This window comes from Rhipicephalus sanguineus, chromosome 1 (genome assembly GCF_013339695.2).
Source record: "Rhipicephalus sanguineus isolate Rsan-2018 chromosome 1, BIME_Rsan_1.4, whole genome shotgun sequence".
Lineage (NCBI taxonomy): Eukaryota > Metazoa > Arthropoda > Arachnida > Ixodida > Ixodidae > Rhipicephalus > Rhipicephalus sanguineus.
Genome location: NC_051176.1, coordinates 54,192,700 through 54,218,385, shown reverse-complemented (window position 1 = coordinate 54,218,385; position 25,686 = coordinate 54,192,700). Strand labels below are relative to the sequence as shown.

Below are 25,686 nucleotides of genomic sequence, written 5' to 3'. Positions count from 1 at the left end.
CATACAGAAATGTCTCGTCATACCAGTTTTCGTATGTATCCCTTCATTTCAACGGCCGCGAGCGCCCCGGGACCATGTCATGTAAATCATGCTGCACATGACATGCGCTTCATGATTTGCATGTTAGGACCTGTCATTATGTTCGTCATGAACTCTTGTCCCGCCGTACCAATTTTGGTATATATGAAATTAACGGAACGGCCGCAAGAGCCCAAAGGCCGTGGAATGTAAATCATGCTGTTCATGACATGCGTGTCATGATTTTCATGATATGACCTGTCATTTATGTTCGGGATAAGGCCATGTTATGACACACCAATTTTGGTACACATCCGATTAACGGAACGGCCAGGGAGCCCAAAGGCCGTGGAATGTAAATCATGCTGTTCATGTCATGCGTGTCACGATTTTCACGATATGACCTGTCATTTATGTTTGCAATAAGGCCATGTTATGACACACCAATTTTGGTATACATCCGATTAACGAAACGGCCAGGAGAGCACAAGGTCGTAGGCGGCTAGATGGATAGATAGATAGATAGATAGATAGATAGGTAGATAGATAGATAGATAGATAGATACGCTCAAAGTCGCAGAAGTTCGCTAAGAAATGCTTCGCATTTAAAATATTGTTACTGTGGAGGCATTTTTCCTTTGATATTCGATATTCGATTCGATATTCGAAGGTGGATATTTGTATTCGATTCGTATTCGAAAAATTTGATATTCGCACACCCCTACTTATATTTATTCATTCCCAGTCTGAAAACTGTTTTCAGAAATTGTAACAAGTGCTAACATGCCAAATTGCTCACAATATGCTAAAGAACAAGGTGACTTCTTCCTTTGCAAGTTACCCTACTTTATTTCACATGAAAATAGTCTGTAAACATGTCTTGCTTCTTGTGCACCATCAAGTTCATCAAGTCATCCTCAATATCATTGAAGCTTTGCAAATAAGCAAATTCAGCGCCTTTCCATTGCACCACAACAGCAGTGAATGACTCTGAACGCCGATGCAAGCTTTGGAGCGCGGTAAAAGGTTGTTTAGTGGCGGCATTAGCATCTTCATCACTGCTTGGGTCCACTTCTGCGGTGCAGTCAGAAACAGCTACGTCATCATCTGCACCAATGAATTCGCTTGCTGTACCCCCGTCAGAAATGGCGCCCAGAAATGCTAATAAGTCGGAAAATTCACTAAGGCACCACATGCCATTGTCAGCAGTCACGATGCACCCAAAGTAGTCACCTGGCACCAAAGCCCGCAAAGAAACACGTGACTGTGCTTTGCTTGACACTGTTCCAAGTACAAGTCAAGATTTTTATCGCTACGAGCTGATCAAACTCCCGATTGAGGATTTATCAGGAACCAATCGAGAAGTATACAAGTCCACAACGCCGCAAGAGACAATGCTGCCCCCCCCCCCCCCCCCACACACACACACAAAAAAAACACAAAACAAGTCTTCACCTTCGACATCTTGGTGATGGCATTTGTGGCTTTAGCAGGCAGTCGCTGCTTTGGCACGAAAAGCAAGAAAAAGCGTAGCCTCCGAGATTTGTGCTTGATAGCCGAAAATGCCAAAAATACGGCATGAGGTTCCAGATCTCAAAGGCCATGCTTTTGGGGCTCGCATGCCATCGTGTGTGAGCGAACAAGGAAGAGAATGTGAACATTGCAACTAGGCTGCAGAGTCACTTCGTATTCATCTAATTTTGGTGCCCTCGACAATCAGTCTCTTTGAAGCACATTATAGCCGCGTGTTACAATCTACAGATCGCGCATCAAACAAGCCGGTGCACTCATAAGTGCTGCGTAACCAACTATAGGTTGGTAAAAGAAGTGGAGCTCACTCAGACTCACTCAAGAAATATATTTTGAGCCTAGGACTCAGTTGGACCTAGACTCACTAATATATTCCTCAACCGAACTCACTTGAACTCCGACTCACTAAAAGGTTTCTCAACCGGACTCGCTCCGACTGAAACTCGCGGAAATATTACCCACCCAGACTCACTCAGGCTCACGGCTCGATCAGAGTCTGAGTGAGATCAGAGTCTGAATGAATGCATTAGCGTTAAATTTGCTTTTTCGATCATGCTGTCAATGCTCTTTCACCCCAATATCTCACATAATTGGTGCTCTACGTGGCACCTTTTGATCTCGCACGTTCAGGTACGAGTTATCAGTGGTTGCAATCCCATGAGGACATTTTTATGAAAGACGCGACTCACACGAGATATTTTTATCGAGAACTTCCCGTGAAAGAATTTGCGGGGGTGGAGGTCAAGGCAACCCCGCCCTTAACTCAAGCCTCTCAACAATAAATATTGAGATGGCGTATGAACGCTAGAGTGGTGAAATATGGTGAGTAGAGCGAGTATAAACGTGAGCTGATATCAAGCTGATATAGTAATGCTAAAGATGAATAGATAGGACCATAGGTTGGCAAAAGAAGTGGAGCTCACTCAGACTCATTCAAGTAATATATTTTGCGCATAAGGCTCACTTGGACTCAGGCTCACTAATATTTTCCTCAACCAGACTCACTCGGACTCACTAAAATTTTTTTTTCGACCAGACAACTCGGACTCAAACTCACCAAATTATTACTCCCCCGGACGCACTCAGACTCATGGCCCGATCAGAGTCTGAGTGAGCACGAGTGAGTCTACTCATGAGCGAGTTTGCCAATCAATGCAACCAGCCAGAGCAACGCACTGGAATGAAAACCGCCTTTCCGACACCTGCGCGCAAAGAGGGATTGGAACTTCTTGAAACGAGGCCGAAAAATGACCAATATTTGTTGGGGAAAATGAACTTTCTGGGCATTGGCGCGGCGTTTGATATATGGAATGTTTCGCCATGCTAGGGTTTGATATAAGTGTGCACCAGCCCCATACTTTTGCATGAGAAGTTCAAGGGGATTTCTCAACTGTTCAACATAGCCAATAATTCGATATATCAGAGTTTGATATATCTGGAATCAACTGTATATTAACCAAGAATCAGGATAATGTCATTATTCTATCCCAATTCTTGTTCACAAGCGCTTGTGAACCTTGTTCACAAGTGCCAGTCACTTTTGGCCATTGGGTCATATTTAGCAGCCTAGTTCACATTTTAGTGAGGCCACAGCTGCAAGATCAGCTGAAAACAAATCCTGTTTAAGAAAGTGAATTCTAAATGAACCTAACGACCAAGAAATGGTCACTGAAGTGCTGCCTGTCAGCTGCTAAGCCCTCTGCAGTCAGACTACTTTTAAAGGGAGAGAGGCCACCGCAGCAACAGGCATCACTGCAATATTAGGCAGACAAGTTTCTGAGAAATAAGTCTTCAGCCCGTCAAGCTACTTGATGTAGTTTCTCCTAGCGGCAGCCCCATCCTTTTTCTTTTTGTTCCTAAAGAAATGTACTTGAATCTGTAACATTAGGCCCATGCTCTTCCATTGTGACATACTGCCATCACAAAGCTCCATTTCGTCCCACCGTATTCACAGGCCCATCTATACTTTTTTCGAACTTATATATGTTGTCGCTGAATTCACACAAAAAGATTGGGCAGCATGAGCAGGCATGTCCCAATCCAATGAGCTCAACAGTTTGATTGCCAAGTTACTGTTCAAGAAATGCAAGTGACATAATTACAATGCAGCAAACAAGAAACTGTTCAGTAGAATCTCATTAAATAGAATCTCAAGGAATGAGAAAAATATGGTTAGATTAACAGCTCCGTTTACTAAGAAAAAGTTACAAAGCGCAGCACACTCTTTCAGACAGTCTCAATATGTCAAGCATAACGGAGTGAATGTATTAGCTAGTTTGTTCTGTGGTATGGTGTATTGTTTACAGCTACTGGATGGACTAGGCTATGCTAATTTCGGTTTCAAGGACGCGCCGGTGACATTTTAATAAAATATAGCTCTTTCTAATAATACCTTAGCCCGTACTTGCCGTGCAATCTATTCAGGTCTCTAGAATACCATAAAGCTATGTGGCTCCAGAGTTGGCCTGTAAAATAACATTGCTTAAAGAGTTTTAACAATGAAAACAATTTTTCACCACCAACATACTGCTTGCGATGACAATGGCTCCAGCTGGTTGTTGTCAATGTCGCGAACAAGGTCCCCATTTTTGTATCAAATCATAATGGGAAGATCATTGCCATTTTCTTGGAAGGGGGGGGGGTGCATTCAACCTGCAACTGTAATTCAGGAAAAACCACTATATGTCTGATAACCTAGCAATCCACTGGCAGTGTTATGATTACTATGCTAACCTTCCCAAAAGTACAAAATATTTTGCTGCGCTGCCATACATGTGAGCAACTCTTCTGCGCAGCTCTCTGGAAAAGGAATGAGCAGCTTTTTAATGGCTATTAAGAAAGCCCCGCATTACCACACAAAAGGAAAATCCCTGAACATAATGATGATGATTTGTAACACACGATCGACGGTATTCCCGGATCTTGGTGAAGCAGAAGAAAAAAAAAAGGTAAAAAAAATTGTTGCCAGAGCCAACATTTCAACAAGGGGACCAGTCTTTTGCCCTTATGAAATCCCCTTTGTTCAAATGTAGGCTCCATTGAACATTCCTTGTTCGACCACACCAGGCCTCCTTTGAACCCTACACCTGAATATTTTTACTAAGCATTTCATCGCAGTCAGCGCTGTATGCGTGAACATCTCACTTTGTCTCATTTTGCATGTGCCACCAAAAACATTGCCATGCTCACACAATGTGCATGTTACCTGCGTTTGCAAGGGTACAACCCAGCTCCTTTTTTAAATGTCCACTTAAGGGTGGCCTAATGTGGACTCCAGTCTGCACACTGAAGCTCACAATGCCATCGCTTGCACTCCATAGGTTTAGAGGGCAAAGACAACTTGTTCATATCACTCTCGATAAGTTTTACAGAAAGCTGAAAGTATCAAGTGAGCTCCCCTGCACACCCAAAAAATGTTCTGGGGCTGTGAGAGCCAAAACAAGGCCATGATTGTGAGCAAGCTGTAGTGGGAGACTCCTTATTAATTCTGACCACCTGTGGTTCTTTACCGTGCACCTATATCCAAGTAGACAGCTGTTCCTACTGTTTGCCACCATCAACATCGTGCTTAGCAGTACAACGCCCAAGTTGCTAAGCCACGATGGCGGGTCACTGCACACACCCAAGGCCAGTAAGCTTTGGTCAAGCCATTATTAGCCCCACACCCCCAAACCCAAGAACTTTTCACACAGAAGTGCACAGTGCAAACCGCACTGTACAATCTTGGGCACCTGGTGATGTCGTAGACCATGAGTGCTCCAGCGGCGCCGCGGTAGTAGGAGCGTGTGACAGCACGGAAGCGCTCCTGGCCGGCCGTGTCCCAGATCTGGAGCTTGATCTTCTGACCACACACCTCGATGATGCGCGTGCCAAACTCGACGCCGATGGTGTGCGGACAGTCGGCCATGAACTTCTTTTCAGTGAACTGGTGCAGCAGGCATGACTTGCCCACGCCCATGTCACCAATTATGATGTACTTGAAGATGTAGGAGTAGTTGTATGGCCCCGCAGTCATCCTGCTGGCTGTGGTGGTGGCTGCTTTAGGCTGCTGCTTTTTAACGCGCTATCTGTCACTTTCCCACTTGATGGGTTACCTGCATACATTCATTGGATGTGTTAGCGCAGATGAGGAAGCAGCACAGAACTGATGGCCCACACTGTTCTCTAGTCAAACACTTGCACACAGTGACTGAACTGCCAAAGGACAACTTGGCATTTTAAAACAACGAAATAGAAATGTCTTTATACATAAAAAAGACATTTTCTTTACAAAAAGCTTTAGGAAGTGCAATAAACATTCCCACCCTCACGCATCAATGTTCGGCAAATAATTCACCAAACAGTAATGGAGCATGAGAACAGGCACACATGTATCCACAAACATAAGTATACACTGAGAAACTGATATTTTTAATCACGCATTGGCACCCTGCCATGTTGTGGTGCAACAATTTTGTACACAGGACGCATGCTCAAGAGGAGTGCAAAACCTTCCCTTGTCTAGTATGCATGGCTCAAGGTTACCCCATGCTAGAAAAAGAATATTTTTATTTTCGCCTCTATGAGGAAATCTGAATGAAGAGATTTTCCTTCGTTACTGGCCTACCTATTCAAAAAGCAAAAATCACTCCTTTGGCAATAGTGCGTAGAGTGAAATCAAGTTACGGTCAGTGCATAACTAGCTGGCACTGAAGTGCTTCATGGAACCATACACAGGGAACGATAGAATCAGTATTTCTTTTTCTTTACAAGCAGTCCAGTGTTGCAGCACAGGAATTGTAAACAACATTGTTTTGACCACATGGTTTCAATGAGGTTTCCGATGGACAGAATCAAAGGCATCTGGCAATGTGCACAGTATGTGATGACACATGCAGCAATTTTCACTGCAGCACACAAGTAGTTGGAAATTAACTGCAGACGTTTTGAAATTCGTGCCTCACTAAATCAAGAGAAAACTAACTAGAAAGCTGCTAAATCGTAACTTATTTTAGCGCACACTGACACACGGACACAGAAAAGAAGGGTACACCACAAGCGCTTCAACTGAAGGTTTTATTCAGAAAAGGAACATATATATATCAAAGTAGTCACCCTCTGCCCATGCGCACCGTCGTAGTTTCAAATCCATGTCATCGTACCTCAACTGAAGGTTTTATTCAGAAAAGGAACATATATATATCAAAGTAGTCACCCTCTGCCCATGCGCACCGTCGTAGTTTCAAATCCATGTCATCGTACCGTACGGTACGATGACATAGATTTGAAACTACGACGGTGCGCATGGGCAGAGGGTGACTACTTTGATATATATATGTTCCTTTTCTGAATAAAACCTTCAGTTGAGCGCTTGTGGTGTACCCTTCTTTTCTGTGTCCGTGTGTCAGTGTGCGCTAAAATAAGTTACCATGCACTCATACCAACTAGCTCGTCTTTCAGTATTACTTCAGCTGCTAAATGTTTCATACAACCATAATTTGAAAAACCTATTCCAACATTTTTTAGAAAGCTGGTGTGAACATTCATGGACATATGGCTACCATACACAGTGTTGGCGGCAACGAGTTCCTTTTTTTGGTAATTTAGTAATGTAGTATTTTTCGGTAACGTGAGGTGTCACGTTACTCGTTTCCTTTTATTCCATCTCAAAGGTGTCACATTCCAAGACCTATCCTTGTGTCTTAGCGGCGGACTGCTATCGGTCTGCCAGGTGTTGGCAATAGGAGTTATCATCTAATGCGTTTGTTGAGCACCTATTTACCATAGCTGCAGACACACTCCTTCAGAAGCGAGGCATGCTGTCCGACGACAGCTTAGAAATAGAGCTGTTGTTTAAATTCTACAAGTTGTAGTTGTCAGAAAGTTGTCCCTGCAATTCTATAGCACTGTTTATCAGAGCTGTAGGGAAATTTGCTTCTGTCTGCTTCTAACTGCGACTATACGTTTCTGGTTGTTGAATTCCTGAGCGAGCAAGGCTGACCTCGGATGCCTTCGCAAAAACACTCGCAATTTCCATGGCAATTATATAGGTTAAAGGGGCAAAAATAATTTATACTGCAAATATTTTTCTGGGACAAAAACATAAGGATTTCTTTACTCCTACAAGATCTGCGCATATGTTTTGTACGCTAGTAGAAGCACGCCATCAGAATTGCAGTAAATTTGTTGAGATATCATTGATGTTTTCTTTCCAGAGAGCGTTGATGATGAAATATCATTTTCTGTTTACTGTCACTTTAACAAATGGTTTTACTATATTTGTCCACTGGTAGTTATTAAGCAACTGAATGTTAGACACAATCAAATTCCCCTGCAACGAGAATGGAGCCCGGTCAGCACAACACATCTGCATTCTTCTGTTGCAACGAAAAGTGGGGAAGCTGCATTCTTCTGCAGCTTCCCCACTGCAGCCAGACAGCATGCATTTCTGTGAAGCGGCTCTCCTCGATGCGATCCAAACCAGAATAACGGCCAGTTTGGTAGGCATAAACCACAACCTGCATCCTCTTGCTTGCCACCACACCTGTAGGGCCTGAATTTTAGGCGCGCTGTGCAAACAGCCAATGGCAAGGTCCCTCAACACAGGGCAATTATTATGCACAGGAGGAATGCGCTATCGACACACTCCTTTCTCAGAGGGAAGTGTAGCTATACGCCCATGCTAATCCACAGTGTGTCTAAGCTAGCAAGAAACCCAAAACAAAGTGTGTGAAACTGCTTTTTAGAAATAAACAAATGGTAAAAAAAAGAGAAGAATTTCCTTCGGGAGAGGTGGAAAATTAATTGCACTTTTCTTTGGCAAACATCAGCCATGCAGACTCGTGCATAAAAAATTAATAACGACCAGCAAGGACACTAGTGTACATTGGGAACAATACAGAATAACAGTGGCAACATGCTATCACCACAGGCAAACCAAACCATAATCAGAGTTTCCAAAGGGAGAAAACAAGCAAGTGGGAATGTGATAACAATGATAACCTGGGCCCAGCATTCTGCAATGAGATAATGGATGATATGAAAGAATAGACTGACGAATGCCTCAACACAACCCACAAAAAAGGCAAGAGAGCAATACTAATCACACAGTTGTGAGTGCAAGGTCCCTGTCCCATGATGAGCCATGTCACGGGGAAATGAAGACACATTTGTGATGGGTGCTATGTCAAGAATTGCAAAAAACTCTGGTCACTCAGTGCACTGATGCTGGCACATTGATATACATAGTTGCACAATAGGCCAGCAATTGAATGCTGGACTATTTGCGTACCCACAGGTGAGAAGGTACGAGATTTTTAATCAGCAACGCCTGTACCAAATGAATAAACCACTGTACACCAAAATACGATCCAAGATTTCGACAGGAGCAGCCAAATATGGGACAAAAATGTTGCCACATAAAATAGGTTACACAGCGAGGCCCAGTGCATTTGCAAACCTTGTAGCACAGCTGTTACAAAAGGGAAAGCAACATACGCAAGAAGTGTAAAAAAATAGGGGGGCAGGGCGATACAGAGCAGCCGAAAAGAGTCACAAGCCACTACAGTATCAAACAGAAATTTTTTTTTCTAACAGTGCTGACAATGAACGGCTACAAAGAGGCTGTATGGCATATGCTTACTCTATCAGGCTGTTCCTTAATGAAGTAGAGAGAAAATATTTTAATACGTGAAAATTGAACGAAGCCAAGCTATGCAAGTTGCCCAAATGCCTGCCAACATTCCACCATGACAATGCAGAATGATTTTTAGTCACCATAAGCACCACTAAATGCAAGATGATGACAGTGTATTTTTTTTTTATTAGTGTGGCCACCAACTACCACACTTTTCATAGCACATCATCAATTAGCGATGGAATCTTGGTATTTCTCACTAACAAAACTGATAGGAGCAAATAATGCAGAACATGGACTTTGGAGGACAGGGTAGCATTTGATACAAAATGCACTGTTATTTGATACTTGCACTGTTAAATGACAGTGCTTGTAAAACAACCTACAGAACAGAAAAACAATGCATTTACTTCAAAATCACCAAGAGGTAATAGAATTTTTATAAACATGCATGAAAGAAATCAGGCAAAAACAGTGCAACTTCCGCTGTAAAATGTGGACACCAGTTAACTAGTTAAGAAGATGCCCCACAAAGTCAAACTGCTACATTTACAAGTTAATAAGCTACAAAAAAAATATGTTTTACTGCGATATTTTTCCCTTTTCCACGGGTAAATTTGTATGCATGGTGGGCATTTTGGGGATGCTGTGTGCACAATTTCATACGCCGACGTTGCATTAAAAAATCAGAAGCACCAACACAAAAACACTGATGTATGAAATATACTGCTTGCATTGTGCTGCAAAACTGACTGCACATGTTAAACGTACAGCACCATTAACAGCTGATCTTGCCAATAACATGTTGGGGATATCCAGACACTGTATTTTGCACAAATGACCAATTTTAGGCAGTGCCAAAACGCCCGTGCAGTTGTGGGCAGGGCTAATCAATCTAAGAATTTTACCCTGTTGTGCTACTGCCTGGTTTTAAAAAGAATAGCAAATGATGCTAGGTTTTTTGTTTTCTTTCCACGGACAGGACTACGTGGCGCCTGAATGGGGATATCAGAAGAAGCCTTACCAATATGCAAACACACATGGAAAGACGAGCGCACAGAATGCAGCTACACCACCGCCGAAATCACGCGCAAGTCTCGATCGCTTGAGGGCCATATGCGATTGCAAGTAAACATCTCTGCAGCCAACTAAGCGTTAATGAATTCATCCGCATGAAGCAACGAAACATTTTATAAAGCTACCGTGCGGACGAAAACAAATCGGTCGAACGACGTCTCAATTGGGAGGGGACAGCACAGGCGTACGAAAAGATAATCAGCGCACCGCGTCAACAACACATGCCTGGTTTCGAATGCTCACCACGGCCCTTAGTGTTCTGAATGGAAGCGCCCCATCGGTGCTGCGTCAGCGATGGAAAGTTGGCTAAAGGCCGTAAAGCGACGCATGCAAGACTCAAAATGCCGAGGCTAAAACCTCCGAACGGCGCGCGGGGGCTTGCGGAAACAGTTTACACGCGAACCGTCACCTACCACTGCAGATCGGGAAATGCAATGTCCGGATAGGAAGGGTTCCCTTTACACCGCGCGAGGGCACGGCCAAAAGAGCGGGCCACAGCACATCTGTGCCGACTGCTGCCGCCAAATGACAAGTCCGTCGTCGTCCCAAAGGCTAAACGAGACACGACTCGAGACAGTTTACACGCTAGGTTTATCGAGGGGCGGGTGCGGGGCGTTCATCTCTCGAGGGATTGACGTGGCCACGCAATTTTTTTTACATCGCGAGGGCTAGCCCGGTAATTATAATAACAAAGCTATAAACAAAACTTAAAAATCCGAAGCTGGCAACTCACCAGCTGGGAATGACGGAAACGGTCAAGGTCCGATGCAGTGTTCCGTTTGAGACGCCACGCCGGGGGTCGCTCGCGAGGCGATCGCGAGCCACACCACACACGAGGTGCTTTGCACGGGGGGGACTAAAGTGCGAAGCGAAACGTGTGTGCACTGCCTGCCCGCACAGGCGGTTTCGCGACGTCCCCTCCCACGGGACGAACAAAGAGGTCTCTGTGGGCCGAGCAAAGCGACGCGACGATCGCAATTTTTTTTTTTCTGCCTTTAGCTTTTGTTGTTTTTTCTTCTCCGCGAAGTCGACGGACGTTAGCGCCGAGGACAGGGCACAAGCTCGAAGATCGAGCAACTGGCGGACGCAGTCGCACGAAGCTCGGCTATGTGGCCAGCCTGGCTCGCACACACAGGCGGAGAAAGCAGCGGGGCCGATGTGCGCAGCTCGGGCGAATGAATCGGGAACGCTCGTCCCTCACGGGCCCGACCAGAACGGGGCGGGCACACGGCTAAGACCTCACCTGGGTGACTGTTTCCGGTCAACGCGGGCCCCGGGCACGTAGCAGAGTCCCGAGGTGCAATCGCACGGCGATTTATTAATCGTCGAAACGGAGGTGGACACCTAATATGGCCGACAGATGACTGACCACGAAGGTGACGGCAGGCTGCTGCTGGCTTGCGCCAAAGAAGAAAAAAAAAGGAAGGAAAACAAAAAGTTGATCACAACGCCAGGCTTATTTCTTTTTTTACTAGAAGATAATAATTAGTAGGTTGGATATTTTTGCAGTCACTCTAAAAGAAAATTAAACATTTGTTTCTTCAATGAGCATAACCGAGATAACCACCTACATATGCAACGAACACTCGTTTTGCTTAGTATTATTTGGACCGGTAAGCCAACGGGGCAGATATGAATTAATAGCGCTAAAAGGTTAGTTTTGTGTTATAGCTTCTAAGAGCAAGCACGATGAAATAAATCCTTGTGGCGTACACGGTGGCTAAAGCACGCGAGTCAATCCAATCCGCAGCACTCGGGCAGGTGTTCATCACGTGCTTTGAAAGCGCATGCGCACGGCAAGATTAAAAAAAAAAAAAAAAAAGGATCGTGGGTGGCTTTACGTGAGCACGAGAACGAAACTTATTCCGCGTTTTGCCGTCATCTGATTTCATGCATGCATGGTCACTTAATGTGCCGGAAATATGAGCTACGGAACGTACTTACTGACACGTCCTTTGAAAGCAAACGCAAGCGCAGGAAATGTTTAAGCAGCGCCGAAGAGGCCAAAGCGCGATCCACGTGATAGCGAGGCCCGACGCTGCTGCTGCCACAGCTCTGTCGTAGGGCGTGACGTAGCCGGCGAGATCGGGGAGCGAGATTGATTCTCAGCTGGTTGGCTCACTTGCCAACATTTTTATCGTCGCCACGCGACCAGCTGCACACAACCGTCCCGCCGCAGACACCATGAACAACGACCGCTCAGCTGTTTTGCCTGACTCCACGCAGCAAGTTATCCTGAACACGGGCAACATTCTGGGCTGCAAGGACCTCACAAAAAAAGTTTTTCAGTCTCTTGGAGAGGAGGTGAGTTGCCCGATTTTATATATACTTTCTTTTTCATTTGTACCTTCGTTATTTCCGGAACACACGCTGTCCGAAAATGTTAGAATCGCGTTGAAATTGCGCTGCGCAAACGTTTGTAGTCGAGGAGCGTGCTTTGAGGGGCTAGTTGATAATGCATTATGAAAACCTAAACTGCGCTTAGGGCGAGACACTAGGGTAGAAGCAGACAGGACGAACGCAGACTAACAACTGATTTATTGAAATCTCATAAACTTCCCTCCTGTGGTCGGCTTGCAGAAGGAGACAGTCCAAATCCTAGTGGGGCGACAACGCGCGATCGCTTGCAACGGATAGCTCATAATTGCACTGAGTTGCGTAAGCAATTCATAATGATCGATTAGCCAACGCCTGAAGTGCCTCGTCAATCCAGCGGCCAACCTTCGCATAGCACTTTTGTAAATTGTTCCGAGGTGTTAAACGCAGTGGTAGTAAGTCCGTAAAATTTGTGTGGAGGACGCACGGGGCGATGTTGAGCTGCATTCATTGGAGAGAAATGTCGCGCATGCTTGCATAAATTGCGCGTAATTCATGGCTCTAGTAGAGCCATGGCGAGATTACATTCTGTACATTATTTATTCACCTACCCTTTCGTCCATGTCTGTGAATGCCCTAGTAATGTTCCTCTGCTTTGAGCACTGACTTTTAAAGTTTTATCGATGTAGTTGTGAGAGTACACCGTTATTGACTGTCTCCCTGTTCTAAAATTCAAGCTGTAGCCTTCCAAACCAAAAAAAAAAACCCACCAATAACATCGAGAGAGTGGGACAGTACTGCAAGGATTGCAGGTAGCACCGATGCTTCATATTGCAGAGGTACTATTATTTGCTACATTTAGTTTCAAGGTTTATATCGCCGCCTTTGCAAAACAAAAAAAGAACAAGAGGTTTAGTCTAAAAGTTAGTTACATGTTTCTGTTGTAAACCTTAGGCATTCATTATGTTTAAGATGATTAAATTATTGAATCACTAAAGAAACATTTCCCAGATTGAGTGAACTTTGGAAAAATTTGGGTGTTACGCCAACAGCGATAACTTCGAATGCAATGAGGACAAAATACTGTGCCCTGAACTACTATAATCGCCATATTCCCAAGTTAAAGTAAATTGTCATACTGAAAAAATTGAACTTCTGGTGAATTTTTTTTTTATAGAATTACCCGCAGTGTAAAAGGTTGCTATCCGTTTTCAGTTATCCTGATTCATTGAGAAAATTAATGTATAAAAAATGGCACATCAGATTCCATGCAGGAAGGAGTATTTAAACGCAAAGAAGTTGTCACTGTTTCTTTAACTTTGTTTTGTAAAAAAGCATGTATTCAGAAAAATGGATTTGAAGATTTAAAGCAAGTGTCCATCTATTTAAAAAGCCATGCAGAATGTTTAAAGTTCATCATGCTAGTAGCTCAGACTCTCTTTAAAAGCTACACATTCATTTAAACAAGCAGAAGCATGTGTATTTTTTTCTCCCATTTAGCATCCCAATTTGACCTGGAGGCTTCCTGTAACAGTTTCAAAGGCTGACCTTAGTCATGTGGTAGCAGGGTTTAATGCCTGCCTCCTTCAGAGTGTCATAACATGCCCATTTCCATCATTTTAACTTAGTGACAGTATCGTTGAACCCATGTTTTAAAAATTGGCGGGTTAAAATACACATTTTCACAATGATTGAGCACCTCGCGCCCTCTAGTTGAAATTTTAATCTAAATTAAAAAGATTGGGTGCCACAAAATGATTTTGTAAGATTTTGTAGCGTACCACAATAAATTATTACTTAATCACTACATATGAATATATGTAGTGATATTTCTGGTGAGATGGCTAGCACTGTTAGATTGGAAACTTCAGTCTCGGTTTCAGATGTGTGCAGGAGGGGCTGGAGAAATGTTCATAATTTCTGAATGACTTGAAACAGAAACTTAATTCTTTTTACTGAATAGTCTTGAATAAACAGCAACCTTACAAGTTTACAAAAAAAGAAAACCAATTTTTCAAAGGGGCGGCGTATTTCAAATGACATCAATCACCAGTTGTGTTGATAATATTTGAGAAGCTCCAGGCATACATGCATTTTGTGGGTGTTGAAGAACCTTTGTTTTGTCAATTTTCTGCAAAGCTTGTATAGTGAGCGTCAACACACGTTATTGTCAAAACTGCAAGATAGCCATTCTTTGAGGATGCTTGTCTGAAAATTTGTGAGAGAGCTTATTAAGCTGCACTTCATACGCATATCAATAATGCGTGGTTTGTCCGTTTTCACAATGTCCACACACACACACACACATCTTCACCTTTTAGTAGGCTGGGCCCCTAACTGTGGCAGCCGCTACAAGACTGATCTTGATAATTTGCTAGACCATCTTTACCATGCACTCATGCTGATTGGGTTTGGCTTTTCTTTGAGATGAGAGTCGGGTCTATGACTAGGCCTGCTTGTGCTCAAGTTTGTCAAGGTGTGATTAGCCATCGCGAAAGAGATAGTCTTGGGGAACTCATTAGTCTGCTGTTTTTGCATTCAGCTGTGCATTAAAATTATTGTGCATTGGTTTCACTATGATCCTTGTAATTGCACCCAATCCCCTAAAGCTTTGCAATATTTTTTGAAACTAGTGCAGTTTAAGTAATGCTTAAACTGCACTCTGTACATGCACTATGCAAAGTGATCTCCTGTGCATGTGAACCAGAGCAGGCTGAAAAATATTCGAACATATTAGCTGCGAGTATTGCATAAGTCTTAACGAAGTGCTTGCTCTACAGTTTTTTTGCCCACTGCATTCAATTGCCATTTAGCCAATAATCAAAGTATGGGACATAATTGTTATCTGGTGCCTGATGATGGTCTTTTGCACAAGCATGCATATAGTAATATCAGGGCACAGAAAGTTGTACATTTTCCTGTTGTTTTGGTTTTTTATTTTTGCTTTGTTGAACTTTTGACCTCTTTAGGTACTTCTATCATGCAGCATTTATTGCGTTCAGTGCAGTTGAAGCTGTGTTCTTAAGCAAATGTGATGCTGCATTGCTGAGTTTGTTTGTTTGTCTCAAGCATTTGTTTTTGGTGTGTTTCTATTTTATTTTGCAGCTCATACAAAGCCTCACACTGGCTCTTGTCAAGTGGAAATCGTCCAGCAACGATGTAAATTGTTCTGTAAGTGTGACTTTGGTAGAAACAAGCAATGTTGAGCCATCCACTTATTTCACCCACAGTTGATTTTCAAGAGCATGTGTCAATGTTGTCGGTATTTAAAGGGCGAGTAAACATGCTCCAAGTATTTATTTTTTTTCACCTCCCAAACAAGCTCGCTCATTCATCAGAAGGCCGCGGTGTTCACGTTTTGCGAATATCACAGCCCTGCGTGCTGCGTATATGCACCATTTTGAGCAACAATTCGCACATTGTTTTTTGAAATAGACAGGCGCTGCTGTCCAGTCCTCTTCGCCCACTAAATGACGTAACGTTGCCCATGGGCAACATTACGTAGCACTGTGCTTATTGGTCGGTCCTCTGCACTACTACCATAAAGATCTTGAACAAGCGCCCCCTTCTCTTTTTCGGGACATTTGAAACGTGCGCTAATGACCGAGCAAGTGCCACCTCCCCCTCCCCTCCCACCATTTTTTTTTTCAACCTGTTCTCCACTACAGAATCCTGCAGCAGTGGTTCCTAGGAACCCAAGTTCTAAGAGTCTTCAGATATGTGCATGATTTCTTGGTACTTTTACAGTGTCATACCTCAGGGTTGCATTTTGAGTTGTCTCAAATTGTCAGAACACATGAAGAACGTCTTTCCCTCTTGTCATAACACATGGAATTTCACACGAGGACTCCCTCCGGTTCAGTAAAAACAGTAAGTGCATGTGTGTTCAATAAAGCATTTGATTAGAAGCACAGGTGTGCATTATTCTTAGAGGTTCTTCCGCCTCCATCTTTAATTTTGGTCCGTGACCGAGCAAAAGCCCCATCTCCAAATCTTGTCCGATTATCTTTCACTTTGGGGGGGTCGGGGCTTGCCTGGGATTTTACGTAAACTGCGCCTTGGCCCTGTGGTGATGCGGTTTTGGCCAGAGTTATTGCGGGTGTTGCAGTATTTGTTTAAGTAGGATGGAATACTGGGCGAGTTGGCACAGATTCAACGTGGCTAACAGCACGAGTAAGACGGACGAAGTGCCATGTCCACTTCTCGACTATGCCATGTTACTCACGCTGTTAGCCATGATGCGTATTTGTTTACCTTGTCAGTGCCTCACACAGTGCTTTCTCACCGCTTCACCTGTGAGTAACTGACACGAGCAACATGTGGAAAAAGCCTTGCTCCGTCATTAGCTGTGCGCCTATGACGCAATCGCTGACGTCTCGTTACGTTGCCACTGCAAGTGTAGTTGCAACGACCGGCTACGCCTACCCCTCTGTGTGGTGAAGGGTGGCAAGGCTGAGCGAAGAATCAAAACCAGCTGAAATGGTTGTTTTATCCCCTTGTCACGAGGCTGTTAAATTAACTAGCTCTCGCGTAGGTTCGTATAAGCAAACCTGGATGACACAACCGTCATCGAGGGAAGGAGAAACGAGACCGTTTGCGCCCAAAGAAAAGAACAACCCTCAGTATATTTAAACAAACGGAAAAAAAGATAAATTCATAGAAAAGTTAATCAAAACATGCAAGAACTAGACAAGGTTAACAGTACTATGAAACGCTTAAGAATAATAATGCATAGGTGTTTTAACTTCGGAAGGAAAAGACCGTTCACCGTTCCGTACACGTAGCCCCACAGAAGAGACGCAGTAGTGTAGTCGGCGATGCTGGAAGATGCGGGACGCAGGCTCGGCTTGGATGAAGGCGCCGCTCGGAGGGACAGTGGCGTCGGGCGAATCGCGGTCAGCGACCTTTCAGCGTTCGTCCACCGACGCTTGGAGAGAGAGCAGGAGACGTAGGCGTGCCTGGCCAACGCCAGACGTTGAGAAGAGCCTGGCCAACGCCAGACGATGGAAGAACCTTGGGTCTGTGTCCAGGTGGGAGCCCGCAGCGGCCTCTACGCAGGAACCTGCCGGCCGCCACTCCCGCGCCCTGGTCACGTTCTTCCCTTCGCCACGTCTCAGCCCCGTCTCTTTTCACCGCGTCTCGCGCCACCGCGTCTCGCGCCGATTCCACCTGTCGTCTTCCTCGATGGTCTCAGAGGCGCGCCGTTCAAACGCGTTTCCCGCGCTTCACTGTTCACTTGGCCCTTCACACATGGCCACTTATCACATCACACCCCTGTAACTTCAATATTCCACCAATTATTAGCAAAATACTTGCGGCAGTATGTTCACACAGCACGAGTGTGCAGTTATCTTTAGAACAGAAATTTTGGACCGCGGGGTTATTTACTGGCCCTTTAAATCAGTATTTTGAAGATGGCACAGTGTTAAATTCGATGTTAATAAATGTTAAATAGTATGTAGCGCAGTACACGGTTAATTTGGTTGGCTTTATTGCACTCCCTTTACGTTGTACTTGCAATATATTAACTTTTCAGTCGCGGAGTGAAAGATTCTGCGCACAAAATAGGGTGTCTCTGAGTGTGGCAACAAGTTGTACACAATGGATCGACTTGTATTGCTAGAGAAATTAGCATATGCACTTCTGACGGTTGCATCCTGCCTTTAAGGACAGTATTTTGATGATCTGTACAGGGTTTATACAAGTGTTGAAGTCTCCTATTTTTCCAATACAGCGCTTGGTGCAGTGCTGTTTTTCATTTATATGCAGTGTCTGTTTTTCATTTATAAGTATAGGTACCACTCATGTTGGAGAACAAGGGGAGTCTGCTCTACTCTTGTCTTTTGGCTCACATGTGCACTTGATGGCACTATTCTGCAACTGTTAGTTTCCATAATTCCTATATTTTGTCGTCAGAATTTCCTCTTCTCTTGTTCCATGTTCCTTATCATCTCTAGTTAGATTAATAGCAATGCTATACCGTGTAGTGCCAGCTTCCATCCCCCCCACTCACATTTTTGAAATGACCAAACTTGAGCCCATGTTTCACCATTGCCAGGGAATGATAGTTTTCCGGGTCTGTACCTGAACTATTACATGAATGAAACTTTTCTTATTGCCTTCTTGAAAGTACTACACGTTAGGGATGGCATTTTGTGTGTACACGGCAATAAAACCTAGATAATTTGAACTTGGTTGTTTTGAAATCCTCCTTAAGTCGAAGAATTCCTGCAGCCCCGAATTTTCTCATGTAAATTTGGCTGGACAACTTGATGCAGCGGCCTGCACCAACCAGGTTAACACAGATATTTTCAGTGCTATGTGGCAATACACGATTGCACCGCAAATCCATAGAAACAGTGGCCTTTTGGAGCCACGAGGCAATGCCACATAGTGACGTTAATGAGTGATTGGTGAAGCACCCCAGTCTCATTGCTGCCAGCACAAAAAGAAAAATGCGGTTTATGGTACACCTCGGAGACAGCTGCAATCTATGCCTTTAGAGAAGATGTGCTTCACTGCGACATGGCAGCCACATGCGGGCAGCATGTCACATGCTCCTCGCAGCGTCACTGTGCCATGATACGACCATTTGCCCATTTTTTTCTGCAAATGGAGAAAAAAAAATAAAATGTAAGGACCAGTCTGATAGAACTTGCGATGTTTGTGGACCTCCAATTGGCTGTTGCTTCAGTAACTTGTGCACTAATGCTGCTTGCGGATTGCTTGCCCGCTGCACTTAGTTCGGAAGCTTAATTAGAAAATTCCATGTCATATTTTGCAGGCAGCATGCCCTGCATGTTCCGTCGCACCAGGCTTTATTTTTATTTTTTCTTATTCCTAGAAAGAACGGGCAAATGGTCGTATCGTGACCATTTGCCCATTCAATGCTGCAGGGTGCATACAACACGCATCCTGCATGTGACCTCTGTGCTGTAGTGAAGCGTGTCTTCAACGCAGGCATGCATTTCAGCTGTGCATTAGGCATACCATAGACCCCTCCCCCGCGCTTTTTTTTTTTTTTTGCACTGGCAACAACAAGGCTGGGGTGCTTCACCTATGAATCATCAACATCTATGTGTGACATTGCTTTGTGACTCCGACGTGCCATCATATCTGTGCGTTTATGGCAAAATCGAGATCGGGTATTCCTGAAAGGCATGACCCTTTGAGCCGCAAGCAACTGGACACTGTAAACCTGCATCTCTGACTACTTTCGGTAATTCAAAGTTTCCTGGATCCCTTTTTTTTATGTTGTATTAAACCTTTCTATGTTGAAGACTTTTCGCAGTCCCTGTGACTTTGAATTAACAAGGTTTTATTATATATTGAAAAATAAGTCAATGCCAATTTGTAAAGCTGTTGATACACAGATGAGAAGGTGTGTGGAAAAGCCAGAACACCATAGCATTAGCAGTTTGAGGTGTAGCATTCTTCACATCACTTTTCTTCATGTTCGTTGTGCATGAGATTTACAAAGTAGCCAACTCGTACCTTTTAAGGAACACAATGCTGGCAGTAAAGCCCATGTGACTATGGTTCTTGTGCTTAATGTAAAAAAAAAAAAAGAAAGAGCTACACATTTGGGTGTTCGGTCTTGCAGTATGCGATACTGTGTATTTGCTTTTGGTTCTGCATACATATCTACTTGACTTTTATTCTTCATGCAGCACTTTTCTTAGCAATAAAACAGTCACAGAATTCTTTTTCTCCTAAGCTTGCTTGGCACATTTTTTTCCAGGATGGGAAAGTGCTGAAGTATGCCAACAAGGACCTGCCATGTCGAGTAGCCATCAAAGAAAGGTCAACCCTCAAAATCACAGGTGGGCTTGTCATACTTTTTTGCGACTGTTTAAATCTCTTTAAGACTGAACAAATAAGGCAACACACGAGGAAAAGTACACAAATATTCTTTTTCCAAATTTGTACAAATACTTCAGTGTGGTGATTGGATCAAATCTGCATGAAAAAAAGGCCAGGGGACAAAAAATTTTATTTATTAACGATTGCTAGTGTTGCATAGCAACAAAAAGTAAGCGTCACTGCACTCGCATATATACTGTGCACATCAATTCATATAGATAACTTTCAAGTATCAGAACTTCTCGTCTTTCCCAATGGGGGTGGTAGGCCTGCTGCCACTCCCAGCACCACAGCTCTGCAGCTCTGCAGTCACCCTTTACATAAAAAGCGCAAGCGTCCTTGTTAGATCAGCCATGATGTTGTGTACTTTTAAACACGTTGCTTGCTGTTCAGCTCCATAACACCTAATTTGTTGCAATACAATGGCTATCACTTTAAGTATAGCAGAGGTTGTATGCTTGCTTACAATCATCGGAGTCCCTCCGTGGCAGTCGTCACAAGTGGACGTGGCCTTCATTGTTTGGTCAGTGAAGGTCACAGAAGTGCATGTGTACGCTTCACACTTTGGTTCAAAATCTCCTGTCTTTTCTCTGTTCTATTCTTTTGCTCCTATACTCCGTTCCCTGTGGCACTAAGCTGTGCTTTCTTATGGGCTGTGGAATATAGTGCCACTTTTCGTTTTTTAACATTATTGCTCCCCCCTGCTTCTTCCCCGCAGTTTTCGTCCGTGGTGCTGGACTAGAATAAACAACAGCATTTGTTGGTTGTTTAGGGCCTTCGATTTTCGGGGCTTCGGGGCATGCTCATTGTGGCGGGAGTGTTCATGTGCTGTGACCTGAACAAAACTTAAAACTTGGATATTAAAACTGTGCTGTTTCCTTTAATGAATTTCTGTGAAGGCGTTTGCATAGTTAGGTCTCCAACTCTATTGTCATTCATAGTTGCAGCAGCTTTAGTGAATTTTGGCTTGCAAGGGCATGCTATTTTTGACTCTTCATACTTTTGCATTAAATGAGTGGAACTAGACCTGCAAACCCTAGCAAAAAATACTTACAAGCCTTTGAGCCTTGAATAATGTAACAAGCAGTGGGAGCTGATTACAGTGGAGTACTCAGAACTGGGAAACTCTTCACTACAGCAACATTTTTGCCAAAACCACTGTTCACCATTTTCATTTTTTTCTAACTACAAAAAAAAATTGCTCTAAGCAAAACCAATTCTCATTGAAAGAAGGTGCAAATATGATTAGCTTTTTATTTAAACACAGATTACACATATGTGGTGCTTCTCGTGTGTTCAATCGAGGCTGTCGTTGTCTCTGCCCTGTTTCTTGTTTTCTAGTCTTGTCATTATTTTTTAGCTGTGCTAGCATTGCAATTAAGTATTCCCCACTCCTCTTTTTGTCATTTATTTTTCCTCTGGGCGTATGAGAAGCCGATACCACCATGTGTTTAGCTAGGCTGCACAACAGTGTTGTTGCTATGCAAGATACAGATCAGAAGAAAGGAGAGGCTGCTATTATTACATGTGTGGGTGCTGTCACAGTTTAGCATGTGCACCTTGATAGAAAAGCGTGGTGACTGTCCAATCGGAATTCAAGGCAGCTGATGCACACATAAATTGTTTGTTGCTAAAATAACCACATTGAATGCAATCATTGTTTACTCCATCATAATTTTTCTTGCCCCCTTTCTCTTACTCTCTTTTTTTTGTCTACATGCTTATTCACATTGTGATGAATGTAGAAAAAAAAATGTAGTTTTCTTTTTCTTCTACATGTATTCTAACTGCTCCACTGCAGCTGTTTTCACTATCACATGTACAAAGCTTAGAAGCCTATGTGAATGTAATCTGGACAAATGTTTCTTATCACTGTAGCCATTAGTTCACTATATGTGTGGGTACATTATAACAAGGTGCCACTTTGATAGCTCTTCTACAACCAGCTTCATTTTAATCTCTCACAAGGTGACTGTGCCGTGACAACATGACGTGGAAGGTGGTCACGTGGAGCATTGCACAGTTTCTTGCCATGTTACCTGGAGGAAAAACTGTCGCTGTGCCACGATTGCTTACATAGAAATTCTGGAAGCTGATGGCTTCAAATTGGCATGTTTCTCAGAGAGCCTGAATACCTTGATGCTAGGCCAGGCTAGCACCATTCCGTCAGGAGGAGGAGGAAAATGAGAGAGAGGAAAGACAGGGATGTTAACCAGTTTGGCATAACCGGTATGCTACCCTGCACAGGGGGAAGGGATGGGGGAGATTGAAAGAAGAGTAAACTCTATTGAAGAGGACATTGCAGCATTATACTCTCGCTCCAGCTCGCTTATACTGTTACATTAGGCCTCATGAGGATTAGCAGTATAAGAGGTGACTGAGCAAGCAGAAACGAGTGTCAAAACATTATATAATATCCTGCTCCCGTGTGATCCCTTTCTGCATCGTGACACAGTCATCTGCCAAGAAATAAAACCATATCTGGCCATAGAAGAGCTTTTAAATTATCCAGTGTGCTCTTTGGCTTGCCAGATTATTTCTGGTACGATAAATAACCCCTAGCTGAAGTTGTCAGTGTCCACCAATGCAGAAGTGTTGTCCTGTTTAGATGTCGAATATGCATATATCTTAGTTATGCTGATGTCATTCTTGGATCCAGAAAATTCAGCAAAAAGTTTTTATTCATTTTTTGTTGTGATCTTGTTTGTGAGTACTCCCATAAAAGAAACCTTGTGTAGGTGCTTCAGATGCCAAGTACATGCCATGTAGCTGGCTCTGCCTAAAGGAAATTTCATCACTTGCTATTCTGAAGTGAAATTTGAAGAAATATTATGGAGAATTGAAGCAATCATCAGTTGTCCAGAATAAAAGGAGCGGTGTATCTATAGTTGTTTTGTTAATCTGCATTCTTGAACCTGAAAGGGGAACCATGTACATTTTGACTGCCATACGATACATCTGAATACATACAGTCGTCTAGTTTCCTTTGCAAGTGAAGCCTCGCTGGAAAGCTACATATGTGGATTATCATTGTCTATGTTGACAATGGTGACACACTGACACGTTGCTGTTTCACTAATACGTATGACGTCATAACCCGGTTTTCTTGGTTAGCTGTTACATTCTGATTTATGAGCTTAGATCTGGTATATTCTAAAGGCAAGATGGCATATTCCTGCAAATCCCCTAAAGTGTGTATGGTGAAGTTTTGAAGCCTGTGATTCATTCATTCATTAATGTTGTAAGAAACCTTGCAGGTGGGCTATTTCGGGTGAACATAACCTATGGCAATGTTTGAACGCCAACGCCACTGGATGTGATGTTTATAAATGCGTTCACTGTGAATTCACAGTAGAGTAGGGGAGTTCAAATGCAGGTGGTGGCTACTGGCAAGTGTTTACTAAAGTTGATAATGAGCTTCATGTAAAGTTATGTACTTAAAGGCCAACTCCGGCGATTTTTCGTAGTCAGTGGATTTCAGTAAAATTTGCTGGGTACATTCCTTTTCACGTTCCCACCATTTATGCCAAATTACAGGCTGGAGAAATATGCAGATTCATAACAAATGAATTTTATTGATTGACCCGACTCTCTCCATCTTGCTTCCCAGAATTATTGGCAACATTGTGAGCGTGACGTCATTTTTGGCGTATCGGAAGTGACGGAACTGAGGTGCCACTACAGCATCTGCTATCCACAAGGCAAAAATTGTGTGCGTTTGGCCAGCGCTTCGTTGGCTGGCTGTGCGAATTTCACTTCCTTGTGGGCATGCATGTCATGGGTGTGTTGCGTTGTTGGCTGCACACGATTACCCGATTCCCCGTACAATTACCTTGACAGTCAAGAAACACTCGCACCTAACGATTACCCCGCGTCTTTATATTACAGTGTTTTAGCTAACAGAGCTGGCTTACCGCATGGAAAGTGCGGTAATATGGTACTGGCTGAAGAGTGCATATGCATGAACATTACCGTACGGAAACACTTTCCGTAACGCATGCAGGGTGCACTGTGACCGGGCCTATCGGTATACGGTGAGCTGCGCGTCGTGCGAAATGTGGCTCGCACTTGGCTTCATTTCCTTCAGCCCTGCCAATGCGATGTTGACTGCTGCTATTGCCAAACTTATGCACTCTTCCCATAGCAATATTAACAAGCTTTAGTTAGTTCACCAACTTCTCAGCGATAGCATTTTACGCAATCGCGGCCCCACAATCTTGAGCCGCCTAAACAGGTGGCGCCATCTGGCTGTGGAATGTGCAACCAGGCAAACAAATAACTAAACAGGTGTGTTCTACTTCATCGAAGAGTAATATCAATTTTAGTTGGTCTCCAAATGTATCCGAATCACAGCTGTCATTTTCCGACAGCTCCGAGGAGCCTGTGCACATAGCACGGTTAGTCACAGACATGGTACGGCTGTTGCGATGGGGTCACCTTTCTCCTGATCATCCGCCCTTCGCCGTTTTCGCAGCTTTCATACTACGTGCTGGCGGGACCGGCATGCCTTGCGCGATTTCAGGTTTTTGCCGACTTACACGTCCCGCGAAGACAGTACTGCTCGGTTGGGTTTCGGTTTCGGTGTTGCACTTTTTTGCTTATTTAAAATTATTGTCCAATTTGCCGAGTATTTCTGCTATCGGACCCATGACAGGAGCATCTCAGGAAAGCACCATTACTTTGACGTAGTCAAAGAATTGCTGGAGTTGGCTTTTAAGTCTTGTTTGTGAATACCTCGGAATGAGCAAAAAATAGTATTTGGAAATCTATGAGGACCTTTGGGTGTTTACTCACAGCTAATGTTGTTCTTGACACTTACACCAATCTACTGAAAGTTTCTTTTTTTTTTTAATCTGTAAAGTATGCAAAGCATGGCTAAGATTTTGCTAAGGTTGCCGTAAAAGCTCTGTGCTGCTTTTTACATAAGTTGGTATTTTCTTCCAGTAAAGGTCTTCCTAAGTGGCTTTGATGCAGCAGCTTTGGAATCTGCTACACATAAAGGTATTGTTCACAACCTTTTTTCCCCTAAAATTAAGATTTCTACATATAAAAGCGGGTAGGTTGTGCCCTTGAGGAAGCTATCGGTTGTTTGAAGAATGTTTAATCTGTCGCTCTGGGTTGAAGTACAGTGACCCTTTAATTAAACAACCATGATACTAGCTATGAAAGTTGTTCATATTGTGAATACGGATGCTGTTTCTCTATGCATGTCTTACAGGCAAAACGGGAAATAGTAATTCAATTTGCAGTGCACATTGTGCAGCAAT

General features: G+C 43.5%; 2 protein-coding genes across 4 annotated transcripts in view; one reads left to right on the top strand and one right to left on the bottom strand.

The window, feature by feature from the left end:
* The window catches only part of LOC119391505 (ras-related protein Rab-14), a 47,906-nt gene extending 36,269 nt beyond the window's left edge, over positions 1–11,637 (bottom strand). For 2 of the 3 annotated variants that reach the window (XM_037659185.2, XM_049414380.1), the window contains exons 1-2: positions 11,484–11,637; positions 5,280–5,642 (exon numbers count right to left, since the gene is read on the bottom strand). In XM_037659185.2, the coding sequence (XP_037515113.1) occupies positions 5,280–5,563 (284 nt within the window). In that variant the 5' untranslated portion in view covers positions 5,564–5,642; positions 11,484–11,637. Of the gene's footprint in view, positions 1–5,279; positions 5,643–10,973; positions 11,113–11,483 lie in introns of those variants that run through there. The other variant, XM_037659190.2, reaches the window with a different exon arrangement.
* Positions 11,638–12,064: 427 nt separating this feature from the next.
* Positions 12,065–25,686, top strand: part of LOC119391495 (glutamate--cysteine ligase regulatory subunit) — a 37,366-nt gene continuing 23,744 nt past the window's right edge. The window contains exons 1-4 of the mRNA XM_037659175.2: positions 12,065–12,544; positions 15,662–15,727; positions 20,298–20,379; positions 25,364–25,420. Coding sequence (XP_037515103.1) covers positions 12,425–12,544; positions 15,662–15,727; positions 20,298–20,379; positions 25,364–25,420 — 325 coding nt within the window. The 5' untranslated portion in view covers positions 12,065–12,424. The remainder of the gene's footprint in view (positions 12,545–15,661; positions 15,728–20,297; positions 20,380–25,363; positions 25,421–25,686) is intronic.